Source organism: Arvicola amphibius, chromosome 10 (assembly GCF_903992535.2).
Source record: "Arvicola amphibius chromosome 10, mArvAmp1.2, whole genome shotgun sequence".
In the NCBI taxonomy this organism is placed as follows: Eukaryota; Metazoa; Chordata; class Mammalia; order Rodentia; family Cricetidae; genus Arvicola; species Arvicola amphibius.
Window position 1 is genome coordinate 52,918,340 of NC_052056.1, and position 16,612 is coordinate 52,934,951.

Consider the following 16,612-nt stretch of genomic DNA (forward strand, 5'->3'; position numbering starts at 1 on the left):
TCCCTCTTTAGGTAAAATGGTTTAATGGAAGACATTTAAGAACTACAGTTGTATATTTTGTAGTCCATTTATAATATTGAAATTTATACAGATTGTAACTTCATTAGCTCTCAGTGATTGTCTATAAATGACATAGACATATCTGGGAAGCCTGTGACTTGGCTCGAAAGCAGTAAGCAAGTTTGGATACTCTGAAGGCACGATAAAGCTGGTGGTAATTGCTGCAGGAAGAGTACATGAAATAATAATTAGATTATGATTTTAAATGGTGCTTACCTTTTCTAGTCAGAAATTAGTATGAAAATAGGCAAGTTTAAAGGCATGTAAATTCTTAAATTATCACATTCTATCTATTACTGTTGTCAGATTCAAATGAAGAACCAATGATCTAAACTATAGCCTAAGTATATGTATTTACAGCCTGTCTTTCTTTATGTAAAATCTGTATCGGCATGGATTTATATTTAGTAGTTAAAATATTGAATGAGCATAAGCTGATTGCCAAGCTTTTTGCCTGTTGCTATGTATTCGAGTAAGGAGATCTCATATGAACCATAGAAATGAGAAAAATTCTGCCCTCAAAGAACTTGGAATTACTTCCGAGATGGTATGCACAGAAGAAAGTAACATGAGGGAAACTTGAGAGTGGAAATTCCTAGTGAGCCAAAGATGTGAGAGATAATGTTTTTATTATTCTTCTGTTTAGAACAGAGAGGGTGCTAAGGCTTTCAGCCACAGACTACTAATTTTAAGGCAGGTAGGTTTGCTCCGCTAGTGACTTCTGCAGCACAGACCCCTGTTCTCCCTTTAGTTCCACAGAATGAATTGTATCATTCTTAGTGAAATGATTTTTCAATCTACAATTTATGTTTCACAGTTTTATATAGCAAGGTTTTAAAAAAGCGCATTTTTACTGTGTGTTTAAACTTTATTTTTAGTAATGGGTCTTTCTTTCTTTCTTTCTTTCTTTCTTTCTTTCTTTCTTTCTTTCTTTCTTTCTTTTTTGCAATTGAATTTACTATACAATGAGCCAGGCTGACAACTGGGTATTAGCATATTTTGGAACTTCCAATATAGTGCAGTGAATAAAAAATATCTCACATTTACAGATATTTGTACATTCATTAATTCATTTAAAAATTCCAAACTCCAGGTTTGTTTGAAGATTTAGATTGACACAGAGCTTAAGGAGCTCAAGTGGTCCAGCAATACTCTTGGAGGCAAAGTGGATGCTATATTTTTTCATGCTTTTCTCTCAGCAGCTTTTATTCATTGAAGAGTTTATGTGGGGGAAAGAAATTAGAGTTAAGAGGGAGCTAAATAAGTGATCTGAAAAGATAAATAAAAATATGTGGTCTTAATTTTGAAGTCAAGAAAGTAGCATTCCTGAACAAATGGATGAATTACAAAACCCACACAGTCAAAGTGGTTATGATTGCTCAGGAAATCAGTTGTCCAATCTATTTTATCGGAATCTACAGTCCTTCTCAAGTTCCCGGAGTTCTTTCTTCAGCCAATCAATGGGGAGCATCCTTTTAATTAAAAAATTATCTATTTTCAAGATCCTTTTTTTGAGCCAGCAAGTGGCCAAGTTCCTTTACCTCCTGCCAGGAGAGCACCAGGAGACAGCATCAAGCCCAACAGAGCCTCCCAGGACTATGACCAGCTCCCTTCATCTTCGGGTGAGTTGGCTGGAAACACTAACAATGATGTCCTATTTTATATAGCACTTTTCGCTCTGTCGCCTTGTCTTTAGTTTATTGCACTACACCCAAGCATTCACTTATTTTAGCATCCTTTGTGTTTGGCTTCTAAAGCATACATATGAAAGCAACACCCAGAAAACTGCCTCAGGGGAGGAAAAAGAAGGCTTAATATTTTGTGTGAACCGTCAGTAAGTGCACAGTCTTGGTTTCATGGTATATTCTTTCTCTTACCTTCCATTTCGTCTCATCAGATTTGAGAAATACAGAAAATCTCTTTGTACGTCTGCCCATGCTGTGTTTTTCATTTCACATCAAGACGAGCATCTCTCTAGAAGGAATACCAAGCCAGTATTACTATATTTGTTTTTGTGGGTTGGTTTTTTGTTTGTTTGTTTGTTTGTTTGTTTTGGTTGGTCGGTTTTTCAAGAGAGGGTCTCATGTAGAGAAAGATTGTTCCTCATAATTGTTATTACCTCAGATTTCATGATTCATTTATTTGCTTGACTCATTTGTCTGTGTCTTCTGCTTGTGTCTTAACACTCAAGCTAAGAGTGTCACCTCGGGTTGCTAGAGTGACTACCACAGGTTAGCTGCTAATCAGCAAATATTCGTTTTTTACATTCTGAAGGCTGAGAAGGCCATGAGAAAGTGCCAGCCATTAATTAGGTATCTGGTGAGAACCTGCTTCTTTCTCCTTAGGTGACCATCTCCCTATTCAGGCATTGTGAAGTGCTGGACCTTTTAATCAATATTAATCCCTTTCCTGAAAGTTCCACAGTCACAACTTACTCAGCTACCACAAATACCATCTCACTGAAGAATACAACAAGGAAAGGAGCCACACCATAACACTGTAACTCCAGCACTTAGAACCTGAAGCGGAAGCCTTACAATGTATGGAAGAACAGATTGCTATAGATAGATAGATAGATAGATAGATAGATAGATAGATAGATAGATAGATAGATAGATAGATAGATAGATAGATGATAGATAGATGATAGAGACATAGTAAAAACAAGTAGACTATATAGCGAAACCCTGTCTCCAAACAAACTATTTAAGTGATACACTGTATTATAACACAGATATCCAGAAGGATGCCCAGCATGTATAAGAATGTAGATGGGGACATGGAAGGAACACTTAGTCACTGATGTCTTTGTTAAGTTGGATACTTGGTTTCATGAGAAACATATTTGGTTCCTCTTTGTCAACATCAGAAGTTTTTCACACTATGAAGATTTTGTATGATTTCAGTATTTTCAGTTTTTATTCTTAAGCTCAAATCAATTCACTGAAGATTTGTTAACTGTAATAGTCATATACCTGGGACTTTCTAAATAAAGATTATTGAGCCGCTCTGATGACTATCAGCATTGTAGATCCTCCTTGGGACCATACAGGAGATGGAGAGTTCCCTCTGAAACCCCAGAGGTGTTAACCCTAAGACCTTATTGACTTCTTCAAGTTTTGGTTTATATGTTGTCTGCCAGTTCATGTCTAGCCACTCAGATCCTTCTGTGTGTAGGGTGTAGTTCCAAATAAAACGTAGACTGATGAGTGGAAACATCTTCCAGTCCCGATTGGCATGAGAAAGCAAAGCCATTAATGAAATAATGTTAAGATAGACCTTTGGCAAAAGCACCACATCTGACTTAAAATATATTCAGCACCATCAACTGTGTCAAAATAAAGGGATTTAAGTTGTGAGTAGAGTTATCGCAAGACCCTGTTTTCACAGATTCTTTGATGTTGGCTCTGTAACACGTGGGTGTTGTAGGCACAGGAGCCTCCTGCAGGTGTTTGAGCTTTTTGATCAGGGTTAGCATTACAATAGAAATCTCAAGAGTGCTTGGAGTAGCAAACATAAAAAACATCCACTTAACCTGATTGGACTAGTTTTTCCCTAAAAAAAAAAAAAATACAAGAGTACTGTTGTCTGTGGTTTTTGTCCTGCCTAGTTTCTACAGTTGTTAAGTCCCAAAAATCACACAGAGGTCTACATTAATTATAAACTGATTGGCCTAGTAGCTCAGATTTATTAACTCTTATAATTTATAATTACAAGTGCTGGGATTAAAGGTGTGTGCCACCACACCTTGAACTCACAGAGGTCTGCCTGCCTCTGTCTCCCAAGTGTTGGGATTAAAAGTGTCTGCCACCACACCCAACTACTCTCTTTCTTTCTTTATTTTAAGGACTTTTTAAAAAAATTTTTATGGTTTCTTTTTTTTTCTTTTTTTTTTTTTTTTTTTGGTTTTTCGAGACAGGTTTATTTTTTTATATTTAAAAATTTCCACCTCCTCCCCTTCTCCTCCCCCTTCCCTCCCCTCCCCTCCACCCATACCCCCCTCTCTCTCTAGGCCAAGGAGCCATCAGGGTTCCCTACTCTATGTTAAGACCAAGGTCCTCCCAACTCCCCCCAGGTCCAGGAGAGTGATCGACCAAGCTGAGAGGGCTCCCACAGAGCCCATCCATGCAGAAGAATCAAAGCCCAGCGCCATTGTCCTTGGCTTCTCAGTCAGCCCCCACCGTCGGCCACATTCAGAGAGTCCGGTTTGGTCTCATGTTCCGTCAGTCCCATTCCAACTGGAGTTGGTGATCTCCCGTTAGTTCTGTCCCACTGTCTCCATGGGTGAACACACCCCTAACGGTCCTGACTTTCTTTCTCATGTTCTCCCTCATTCTGCTCCTCATCAGGACCCTGGGCGCTCAGTCCAGTGCTCCAATGTGGGGCTCTGTCATTTTCTTCATCTATCGCCAGGTGGAGGTTCTATGGTGATATGCAAGAAATTCATCAGTATGGCTATGGGAACTGGCCTTTTCGGGCTCCCTCTCCTCAGCTGCCCAAGGAACTAGCTGGGGGCATCTCCCTGGAAACCCGGGAACCCCTCTAGAGTCAAGTCTCTTGACAACCCTCAGATGGCTCCCTTAATTAAAATATATGCTCCCCTGCTCCCATATCCACCCTTCCTGTATCCCAAGCATCCCATTCCTCCGAGCTCCCCCCATTCCCCCCTTCGTGCTTTTCTCTTTCTTTTTTTCTCCCAAACCTACATATATTTTAGACTGACAGTAAGCCATTTAGAGGTTTTCTTCATCTTTGAATCTATCTTCACTGTATCTCTCTCTTTTTCTGATGACATCAGTCTTTAATTTACTAATGGATATAGCTAGGATTAAAGCCGTGGCTTTGACAGCTGGATTCAGCCCATTCTTTAGGTTTCTAAGATTCCAGCCTCATGGTGGAGGTACTGGCCAGAGCCATGTTTATTGCCACAACTCTATGGTGTTTCAAGGTCTGTGCCACCACCAAGAAGCATGCTGTAGGCTATTCATAAATACCATTTAAGTGTTTTGTGGCAGAGCCTCTTAAAAGGGCTGCAAAGTTTTTGCAGCTAAAGCTGAGTCAGGAAGCCTCTCTTAAATGACAGCGCTTGCCTCTAGCAAGCAGAGCCCACCTGAGATAGTGCTGCTATTAATAAGCCATGCTTTACTCTATTCTTTTCTGTCTAGAAATACTTCCCAAGTTCTCTCAGGCTTTATGTGGATGCAGTTGCCCATGTGGGCATTCTGTTATCTGAAGTTTTGATCAGGAGAAAAGCTAAACAAAAGATATTCGATTCGGTGTTTTTGTGGTTGTTTGTTTGTTTGTTTGTTGTGTTTTTTTAAATAAGGAGGGAAGTGCTGTGGGATAATGGCCTGTACCCTGCCATTTATATTTTAAATAAATGCTGATTAACCAGTAGCCAGGCAAGAAGTAGAGGCTGGACAACGAGAATTCTAGGAAGAGGGAAGTTCTTTCTGCCATAGTGACCCAGCCACAGAAGAAGCAAGATGTGACTACCTCACTGAATAAGGTACCAAGCCACATGACTAACATAGACAAGAATAATGGGCTAATATAAGTTATAAGAGTTAATAAGAAGTCTGAGCTACTAAGCCAATCAGCATTTATTTAAAATATAAATGACAGGGTACAGACCATTGTCCCACAGCAGAGTATTAAGGGCCAAAGCCAGCTGTAGCATCACATATTTAATCTCAAACTTTGTAGGCACCAGCAAAGCACAGAAACAATTTCCTGTTTCTGGGTTGTTTTTGTTAACAGGAATCCTGCTAGTGTTCCACACTTACACATCTGTACTCACCTCTGGATTAGGTGTCCTCAGTTAAAACCTGACCTGGATGGTATGTGCCTTCATGACTCTGTTCCACAATAACCTATTCTTATCGAAGCCTCTTTTACATGACCCCACAAGGATTCTGATGTGATTGCTAATTCTAAGACATTGAATGTCTATGACCTTTCAGAGCTATATAAATATTTGATAGTTGCTTACTCACCAATAAACTATGAAAAGAACAGTTTTGAAGAATTCAAAAATATAGTTTCATCAATTTAGAAATATCCTTCTGTCAGGCGATGATGCACGCCTTTAATTGCAGCACTTTAGGGCAGAGGCAGGTGAAGCTCTGAGTTTGAAGCCAGCCTGATCTACAGAGTGAGTTCCAAAACAGCCAGGGCTACACAGAGAAACCCTGCCTCAAAAATAAATGAATAAATGAATGAATAAATAGATATGAATAAAATAAAATAGAAACCCTTTGTCTCCCTTTTAATAACGTCATATGTACAAGTGCATCTACGTAGCTAAAAGGTACTTCAAGTTTGTTCATTCCCCTCAAAGGAAGTATTTTATAGATTAAAAAAGTAATGTTACTATTGGTTTTTCATCAAATGATCATGATAAAAAAGTTGTAAAAAAATAAAATAATAATTTCACTGGCTTATTATTTCCTTCTGTACTGAGGCAACTTTTTGCCAGTGAACGACTTCTATACATGAGCTCATCACTCCCATGTAGTTCATGTCTCCAGTCACTGCATGTAATTTTGTAAAATTTTCATGCTGCTTTTCTCAGACATTATACACATTGTGCTGCAGTTTGAATTCCTTAAACATTCCATACTGCTTGTTCTTATATTGCAGTGTCAGCCCTGGTGGAGGTTATTCATGGTATTAGCAGTTAAAAAGTAGTTCAAGGACTTGAAAACAAAGCTAGAATGTTCCATGACTCATATGAAATTATTTAATTGCTAACTATACTGACATAATAAGGGGATGAACTGCAGTGCTGGTTTCCTCTATTATTAGTTTAATGGAAATTTGAAGGACTGTTGAGCAGACTGCTCTGTTAGTAATCTTTTTGTGGATTTCAGCTGGAAATCATGGTTATAATTCACACAAAGGTTGGAAATGCAGAGTGAGGATTTCCTAGTGACAGGGTAAATTGCATTTAACACTTAGTTTTGTTTCCGTGATGGAAATTTCAGTGTGGTTGTGCTTTACAGTTCATCTGGTCATTGATGCCTCTTGAAAACCTTCATGCACATGGCTTCTGATTTAAAACCACAGCACTGAAGTGCTTGCCATGAGTATCTAAAGCAGTCTCTCCTGCTGTTCTTTGTGTATTTGAAATATTGTGTATGTGAAGATCTTTCATTTATTTGTATTGCACTGAAAACCATATATGAAATCGTGTTTTTGATTAGACTGTGTCTAAGATGCTGTAATAATTCAATATCACAATGTAAATGGGCTCCAAAATTCTTTGAAGCAACTTATATTTGAATAACAAGATTGTAATATATTTTTACATTTTGTTCATTCTTTATTTAGTTGAATTCACATTATTTCTTCTAATTCTCAACTATTATTGAACATAAAAAATTACTAATCAAAGAGTTTTAATGATTATTCCAAGAATAGTACTTCTTTACTAAATTACTGAAGGTCTATTTCCCAAATGATATGTACATGTTATACAATACTTTATTTATTAAGCATTTACAGTAGAATACAAATTCTGATAGTTATTTTAGAAAGCTGGTTATGACGATCATCAAGGTCATTTCACATACAAGTATAGTATATAAAATTCTTTCTATGTGGTTATTCATATAAAATATGTTATACTGTATATAATGTATATGTTGTTATATAACTGAAAACATAGCTATAATACATAAATACAAATAAATGCATACAACTCTGCAATACGCTTAATTTATAAAATAAAGAAACCCAGCAAGCTTTAACAGTTTAACAGGATCCCACAGAGACAAACATCAGCCTAATAGAATCCAACTTTAATTCTGACAATTTTTGTAGGCTATGCACACATTTATTCTTTTACTGTTAATCAAGCTTATGTTGTGATTACCAACATAATCAGTGGCCAAGCCAAAACCAAGTTAGTTCATAATCCACAATCACACCTCCATGTAATGTAACAGTGATTGCCAAAGCACATTGGGTTCCTTTATAACAAAACAGGAACAGCGGTGAAGGAGCCGCAGTGCCAGCAAAGGAGTGGAAGACACTGGAGCAGTGAAACATCCATGACCTTGGCAGAGCCCTCCACTGGGGTCCCGCTCTCTTTCCCATCAGAAAACCCCTCCTAGCACCTCTGTCTTCATTCTTGAACAGTTCACATCTGTAAAGCAGAAGGAATCTCATCTGTTTGTTGTGGTTTTGCGAATTGCACAATATGACATATACGCTGAAGAACACAGCAGTTACTAACAGTAAGAAAGGAAAGGACTTGGAGCTGTACCACCAGGGTCCTCCTGCACATTCAGAGCTGATTTTTGTTAAGTGGTTAAGAGGTAAGGGTTGGGTTCAATCTTTTACATGTGGATATTTGAGCTTCCTAGCACCACTGCTGAGGCATTCTTTTGCCTGGTGTGTGATTTTTGTCTTTGTGAGATCCAGTTGGCAGCAGGTGAACAGGTCTGTTTCTGGATCTCAGTTTAATTAGCCTTTGAGTCTGTTGTGTTGCTGTGGGCTGGCAGTATGTCGTGCAGTCTGCTGTGTGGCGCCTCTCTGGCTTTCTTCTTTCTGTTCAAGGTTGCTTTGACTCTTTGAGATCGTTTTTGCTTCCATATAAATATTAGGGTTGGTTTTTCAATCTGTGGAAAGGATCATGGCATTTTGCTGGGTATTGCACTTAGTCTATAGGTTGATTTGAATTTATAGAGTGATTTATGTAGTGCATTTTAACAGTAGCTTCAAATCGATGTAATATGAAATCTTTCCGTTTTGTTTATCTTGTCAGTTTCTTCAATTATTGTTTTCATAACCTTTGACAATAGAGTGCTTTTACTTCCATAACTAAGTTCATGCCTAGATATTTTATATGTAGCTTTTGTGCTTTTTTTGTTTCCTTGAATTGTTTAAGTGCCAAAAGCTACCTGCATTCAGATATATATATATATAATCAGGCATGCATCCTGGTTTTCTGGCTCTTGCAATCTTTCCACAGTCCTCTTCTGCAATGTTTCCTGAGCCTTAGACATTAATTTAATATATAGTGTTGGCTTTGACTCTTGTGGTCACCATGTCTCCCTTTCACATCCCAGATTGTTAAGCAGCTGGCATTAGTGAGTTTGGGCATTATATATTCCTTATTAAAATGAGGTAGACCAGCTTTTTCTGCATCATACGAGAATAGAGACACACTAGCCGTTCACCGGGTAAGGACGTATAAAGAGCAAAACGTGTGAGGATCTCACTATGTAATAAATACTCCTGAAACTGGAATGGTGGTTGGTCCCTGTTGTGTTTTGGGCTCAGAGGGTGAAAGTCAGCTCAGGCCCTGTTGGTATTGATTCTACTTCTAGCAAGGGCCTAAGTCCTTAGTGGCATCAGCAATTGTGAGTATCCTGCAACACCTGTTCTCCAGTCAGTAAGTAGTGAGTGCCTAGATGCTGTACAGTGATATATAGTTTAATATAAATGCAAAACCAATACAGATTTTGGCAGCACCCAGAAGTTATATACTCTTTGCATGACTATATAATTAATTCCCTTTGTCCTCAAGAGTCCTGCCTGTTCACTGGTACCAATGTTATTGGTTTCGCTTTAAGAAAATATTATCACCAGGCAGTGGTGGCGCATGCCTTTAATCCCAGCACTCAGGAGGCAGAAGCAGGCGGATCCCTGTGAGTTCGAGGTCAGCCTGGTCTAAAAGATCCAGTTCCAGGACAGACTCCAAAACTACTACAGAGAGGCCCTGTCTTGAAAAACCAAAAAAAAAAAAAAAAAAAAAAAAAGAAAGAAACTGTTATCAGGATGGGGCAATGGCTCTGTAGATAATTAGTTTCCATGTAGCTGTAAGGGCCTGAGTTTGGATTCATAGAACCCATGTAAAGCTAGATATGTTAGAATGCATCTATAATCTTAGCTACCTACAGAGAAATGATAGCAAGAAACAGAGAATCTGCAGAAGTTTGTAGGCCAGCCAACCTGATACATGCAGAGCTGAACTAGAAATCCCAAAGTAAACAAGGTGGAAGGCAGGAACTAACAACCAAGGTTGCCCTATGACCTCCACATGTGGGTCATGGCACATGTGTACCCACTTGGACACACACAGATATGTACACACCTACTATACATACAGCTGCACACATTAAAGAAAATGCATGAGAGGAAGAAAAATGGTAATTATGTGGGTCATGGCACATGTGTACGCACTTGAACACACACAGATATGTACACACCTACTATACATACAGCTGCACACATTAAAGAAAATGCATGAGAGGAAGAAAAAAAGGTAATTACCAGCAGGGGCCTGAACTATAAGCCGGTTTCCTCATGATGTTTTTCTCAATGTTTGCATTTTGAGGGGCAAAAGTTTCTGTATTGGAATATGTTTGCTCATGCAAAGCCACATTTGATTTGTTGAACCTGTTGACTCATAGAGGCAAAACATCTGCTCTTGTCAGTTTATTTTTCCTCATTGTCAGTGAAGTTCAGCATTATTAACATGAAAAGTCAGCTAGGAGGAGAGCCTACAGAGTATATTTATGAAAATAGTTCCGAATAGCCACACATGAGTAGGACAGAGAACATTTGGAGGCTATTCTGCATTCTTCTATTAGGTTATAGGGAAAGCATCCCCTCGACTAGGGACTCTCCACTCTCTTCCTCTCGGAGCAGCCAAAGGCTGTGCCATACTTGAGAAAGATAAAGTATGTGATAAAACAGATCTTGGCCACTTTTACTCTGAGCTTTGGGCTTTGACTATTTTGTTGTTGTTTGTTTGTTTGTTTCTGTTTTTCTCTTCTATATATCTGTTGTGTGGCCTGAAAAGTGAAATATGAAATCAGAAAAATTTTATTTTTTGAGTCAAACTACTACATTCTCCCACCACATTCTAATTTTCAAAATGAGGTAGCATTTTCCATTCCACAATAATTTAGCAAACAAATAAACATATTTGTAGAGAAAATAAGTAATGGTATTAAAAATTGATAGCATAATTGTGTCCTATGGCATTCATCTTATTTTTATTTTTATTGAGCTCTACATTTTTCTGTGCTCCCCTCCGTACCTCTTCCCTCGCCTTCAGCCCTCTCCCAAGGTCCCCATGCTCCCAATTTACTCAGGAGATCTTTTCTTTTTCTACTTCCCATGTAGATTAGATGTATTTAAGGTCCTCATTGTTGTCTAGGTTCTCTGGGATTGTGATTTGTGTGCTGGTTTTCTTTGCTTTATGTTTAAAAATCACTTATGAGTGAGTACATGTGATAATTGTCTTTCTGTGTCTGGGTTACCCAAAATGATGTTTTCTAGCTCCATCCATTTGCCTGCAAAATTTAAGATGTTATTTATTTCTGCTATGTAGTACTTCATTGTGTGAATGTACCACATTTTCCTTATCCATTCTTCAGTCAAAGGGCATTTAGATTGTTTCCCGTTTCTGGCTGTGCCAAACAAAGCTGCTATGAACATAGTTGAGCACATGTCCTTGTGGCACAATTGAGCATCCTTTGGCTATATTCAAAAGTGGTGTTACTGGATCTTGAGGAAGGTTGTTTCCTAATTTTTCTGAGAATCGTATGGCAATTCATTTTTATCTTGCTGTTTCAATGGTGTCTGTCTTTGAAAATCTCCACAGATGGTTCGCAAGCACCAGCTCGACCCCCCAAACCACGACCCCGCAGAACTGCACCAGAAATTCATCACAGAAAACCCCATGGGCCTGAGGCAGCATTGGAAAATGTCGATGCAAAAATTGCAAAACTCATGGGAGAGGGTTATGCCTTTGAAGAAGTGAAAAGAGCCTTAGAGATTGCCCAGAATAACGTAGAAGTGGCCAGGAGCATACTTCGAGAATTTGCCTTCCCTCCTCCAGTCTCTCCACGTCTAAACCTATAGCAGTCTGAACTACAAGCACCAAAGTGTAAAACAGTTGACAAAATATTCCAGGAGTATGGAATAGAAGGACTGAGAGGGGATGCAGGAGCCCCAGCGTCTTTTTGCATGGCGCCTCCAGAAGGGAGGCCTAGAGTACCACTTCTCTGGAGATCACGGCTCCCCTAGGATGCCCACGCTGCAGCTTCTGTGTTTGTGCTAGCCATACTTTTAAATCAGGGTTGAACTGATAAAATAATTTAAAGACGTTTACTCCCCTTGAACTTTGAATCTGTGAAATGCTTTTCCTTGTTTACACGTTGGCAGAGTTGCGTTTTGTCTCTATTTTGGATTCCTGTACTGTGTTCCTGACAGGCCCTTTGTAGAATTGGTCACGTCTGCTGTAACCTTTTCATGCCCGCCCCTGCTGTCCGCATCAGCAGCAAAATCATTTGTTTGTGTTGCTCTCTATCCAGGCCCCACCTCAAGTCCCCAGGTCCAGTTTCATTGCTCCCATTTATACGACATGCTAGTCTGAAGGTTCTGATTTACAGCATCTCAACGAATGCAGAAAGAAAAAGAAAATGTGTGTGTCTTGTCTTCACTACTGAGTCTTTTCTTTGGTGAACCATCACTGTTGAGAGGTGGGGGGGTAAACCTGAATGTATAAAGCATTATTTGTCAATAAGCTGCCTTTTGTAAAGGGTTTTTATATAATATAAAAGAGCTTCCCCTTGTCAGTGCGAGTGCTGTGACCTTTCGTTTCCATATTCTCCCTCTTACAGCCCCAGAGTGCCATGATGCTGTAAAAGTGACTACTGCAGATGTAGGGAAACAGGCTCGCATGAGACAGTGCTGTGTTCCAGGACCATAATGAGATCCCCTGATTGTTTATGCCTGTATCACTTTCAGTAAAGCTGGAAAGGTGGCCGTACTCCTCACAATCTGTTAATATGCCTTTAGATAGGTCATGGACACCCCTTTGCCCGTGGAATGCAGTCCATTTTCCAATTCGGGTATGTCACCCTGGCTCTTCACAGTGTGCGAGCCTCCTCCTGAGGTACTGATGACTGTTATGTGCCACTGCTACTGCAGCCATGGTACTTGCAAATCCCCAGGACCCTTCCTCCAGTCAAACTAGGATTCCTGTTTACTCTGTGGGTTTTCTCTTTGATTGTTCCATGTTGCCCCATCCAGTCCAGATGAAGACTTTACATAATTTTGCCTTTTTAAACAAAATAAGTGGGTCTTCTGAACCATGGTATTAGTTTGAATCTAAAATATCTATTGACCATCTGCGGTGTGCGTTGCACTCTTGGGTTGTTTAAAGCGCAAACTGGCTCTAAGATATTGTTGTATATATGTGTTTGATGATAAATGTCCTCTAATCTGATGGATGAAGCACCAGAAATTGATGCGAGAGCTTCAGACTCCAGAAATTTTAGGGTTTTTTTTATCCCTAATAATGGAAAAAGAAAATCAAAGCTATCTCCCTTACAAAAATTTCTTGACCAAATTTGATACTTCCTAAAGATAGACTTAGTTGTAGGTTCATGGAAGGTTTGTACCACTCCTTGTTCCACACCCAGTGGGACACACAGAAATGCCTCAGATGGTGAGTCTCAATCCTGACTAGGGAGAAGAGAGACCTATTGGATAGATCTGATGGAGTTGGTGATGTAAAAGATTTATGCACGAAGCCATATTTGCCCCAGCAAGGGGGTTCGGCACATTCCTTTGCAGTCTGACTTGCATAGGGTGAGACGGACTTGAGGATTCACAGTCTGTTCTAGATTTGTTCCGATAACCCTAGGCTGCTTCTGCCCCCAGAGGGGTATTTCTAATTTCCTTAGAGTGCTATTCCTATAAGGAAGTATGAGTACAGTTTTTATGCTATTTTTTACAATTGGCTACTTGTTTTATCTGCCCATAATTTTTTAACTTGTTTTATATAGATTCCGATGTCATATGGGGACAGTGCTATGTATTTGGGGCTTTATGTATCTTGCCAACCATCGACATAACCTAAAACCAAAATGCCCATTTGTTAACATTGTTAGAACACCTTAATAGATTAAAGGGTGATGTAAGACAGGAACGCTGGGAACTGCAACATATTTTCATACACTTCTTTAGAGTAATACATGAAACTATCAGCAAGAATTTAAAAGCTAAAAATGTGATGATACCATTTGTTTGGACCTGAGGTTAGGAAGGAAAGAGTAAGTTTCTGAATTGTACCAAGATCCCTGCATCTTCCCCTGGCAACTGCCAGTTTTGTCATAAAGTAAAGCAGTGAGTCTTTTATAAAACAATGGAGAACAAAAAACCATGGAATTCACAGAATGTGTTTAAGGACATAGGTCAAATTAATTTTCATTATGAAACAGACTACTAGCTATACTTTCCAGATGATTCAGACTTTATTCCCTCTGATCCAGAATGTTAGACTTTCCTCCCAAAACTCAAGATTTGACAATAAAATTACCCTTAGACGTATTTACTATGATTTAAACAATTAAAACAAATCATGGCTAATTTTAGCCCCTACCTACAAGTTGTTCTGGTGTTGAGGACTTAGGATCCATCTCCTGTGAAGTTCCATTTCCAGTAATCGGGGAGCGTTTTTGTTGTGTTGTTTGTGTGTATGTGAATCACCTTTTTTTCCTCCCTGATCTGTTGGTATCTGATATATCACAGCCAAGTTTTCTAGAACCAAATCCAGTCATTTTAATGTTTAACTTGAACTTTCTACCCTCATTATAGTTGTTAGCCCTTCCTGCTCCTCCGCCCCGCCCAGAGTGCAAAAGAGCCCTAAGTACAACCTCCAAGGTCTGTTTGCTAACTAAGCATTTCTCACACAAAGGACACATGCAAAAATTTATTCATAATGTGAACTCCTTACTTGTTCAGTTCCAGAAGCATTTTTTCCATTCTGAACGTGACTTTGCCTCTCGGATATTCAACTTGAAGCTTTAGTTTGCACTGAATTCTCTCATCTGGTTTTGAGATGTTTCAGATGGACTGATTTGGAAGTAAAATGCGGCATATTTTAAACATGAATGCAGGTCCTGCCTGTAAACCTGGAATACTAGAGCTTCAAGGAAGAGGTTCCGGAAAAAGACAGCAATAGAAAGGCTCCCTTCTCAATTCTCGTTTTTATTGTTTTGAAATGCATTTTTTACACTTGTCTAATGTGGCAAAATAGTTATGTGTTCAATTAATTTATATTTTATTCTTCCTCTTTTTCAATTCTAGATATGTAACCTCAAGTACTTTATCTGTTCTTTTAAGGTATTTTATAAAAATGAATGTTAACAAATGAAGTTTGTATGTTATTTTTCAAATGAGCACAAATCTTCCTATGAGAGCACATTTCTGATGTTATTTTTCTAAAGGATATGAAAACAGCATTACAGAGCTATTGAATATAATGGGCAAATATGTCCCTCCTAGAAAATGACTTAGTTACAAGGTGCCAAATCCAAGTGACTTCACTGCCCTCTGACTTCAATCATGCCAGAGAGATGAAAGTCAGAATTTAAGGTTACAGGTAATAAGCCCGTTATCAGTGGAAGTACTGATAGAGGAGGATACCTATCAGGATCATGAGTAGACATTTGCTGACTAATATTGATATCTCTTCTTTAAAATCTTTACTTTTGTAATCACTGGATACTGGCTAGCATAAACCATGGAGGAAACAACATAGATTAAAAGTAAGAAGAGCACCCATTGAAACAATAGATGCTTGGTAAGAGCACTTGATGCAGGTGCTAACACAAATTGTCAGTGACTGCTGCCATTTTGAGGTACCGAATACAGGGAACTCATTCTATATCAAGAATATTATCAAAATGTCATAAAATTAATCAAGACATGCAAAATCCCATGCACCATGATACTCATATTCCTTAAATTCACCCACAGTGAGATGAGAAAGGCATCAGTAATTCTATACAATAGATATTGTAGGTTAACACATTACAACTATTGAACAGCCCCCTTTTTGCATCTTTCAGTGGCTATTCCATGTCTGTACACCTCTGTTCTCTCTTGAAATGGTCCCTCTTTCTACTTAACTTGCAGTTGCCCACATATGCCCATGCCTGTACTTGCTAGTCAGTTCTACTGTTTGCCTTTTCATTGTACTAGCTGGGCTAATTCTTCCAAATAAAACCCAAGTCATGCAAAGCCCGTCCTGCCTTCCTCAGTAAGCCATTGTTTATATAGCAGGCAACACCAGTCCTGTGGTCACTGTGGGCTTTTGCAGTTCACATATGCAGAACCACACCTGCTTCATAGCAAATAGAAAGTTCAGATCAGCAAAGTGTTTCCAGTAAGTGAACAATAGACCTGAATTGGACTTGTAGCCATGGGTGGAAAGGCCTCTCCTCGCTTTAATCTTGCTTTCTTCACTCATGGACTACATCATTAACAAAACTACTTATTAACATGATGGCACACGCTGCCTTAATTTTCTTTCACTAAGCAAAGACCAAAATCATTTAACTGCTATTAAACAAAATCACAAAAACACTAAGATTTAAAAACATTGACATATTGGGATTCCTTCTGTGTATGAGCAGAGTGAAACTGAGCTAGAGGGAGGCAGCAGTAAGTCCTTTGACAAGTATTACCACCATTGAAGGGCAAGTCTTGGTCCTATTCCCATGGAGCCTGTGGATCCTTGCCA

At 38.9% G+C, this 16,612-nt stretch overlaps 1 protein-coding gene and 1 long non-coding RNA gene across 6 annotated transcripts in view; one reads left to right on the forward strand and one right to left on the reverse strand.

Annotated features, from left to right (window-relative positions):
* Nucleotides 1–14,620, reverse strand: part of LOC119824572 — a 74,307-nt gene extending 59,687 nt beyond the window's left edge. For 2 of the 3 annotated variants that reach the window (XR_005287114.1, XR_005287112.1), the window contains exons 1-2: nucleotides 14,468–14,620; nucleotides 1,938–2,034 (exon numbers count right to left, since the gene is read on the reverse strand). This is a non-coding gene — a long non-coding RNA (uncharacterized LOC119824572). The remainder of the gene's footprint in view (nucleotides 1–1,937; nucleotides 2,035–14,467) is intronic. The other variant, XR_005287113.1, reaches the window with a different exon arrangement.
* The window catches only part of Cblb (Cbl proto-oncogene B), a 179,982-nt gene extending 164,767 nt beyond the window's left edge, over nucleotides 1–15,215 (forward strand). For all 3 annotated transcript variants that reach the window (XM_038344773.1, XM_038344776.1, XM_038344775.1), the window contains 2 exons: nucleotides 1,563–1,682; nucleotides 11,681–15,215. In XM_038344773.1, the coding sequence (XP_038200701.1) occupies nucleotides 1,563–1,682; nucleotides 11,681–11,940 (380 nt within the window). In that variant the 3' untranslated portion in view covers nucleotides 11,941–15,215. The remainder of the gene's footprint in view (nucleotides 1–1,562; nucleotides 1,683–11,680) is intronic.
* Nucleotides 15,216–16,612: the final 1,397 nt, after the last annotated feature.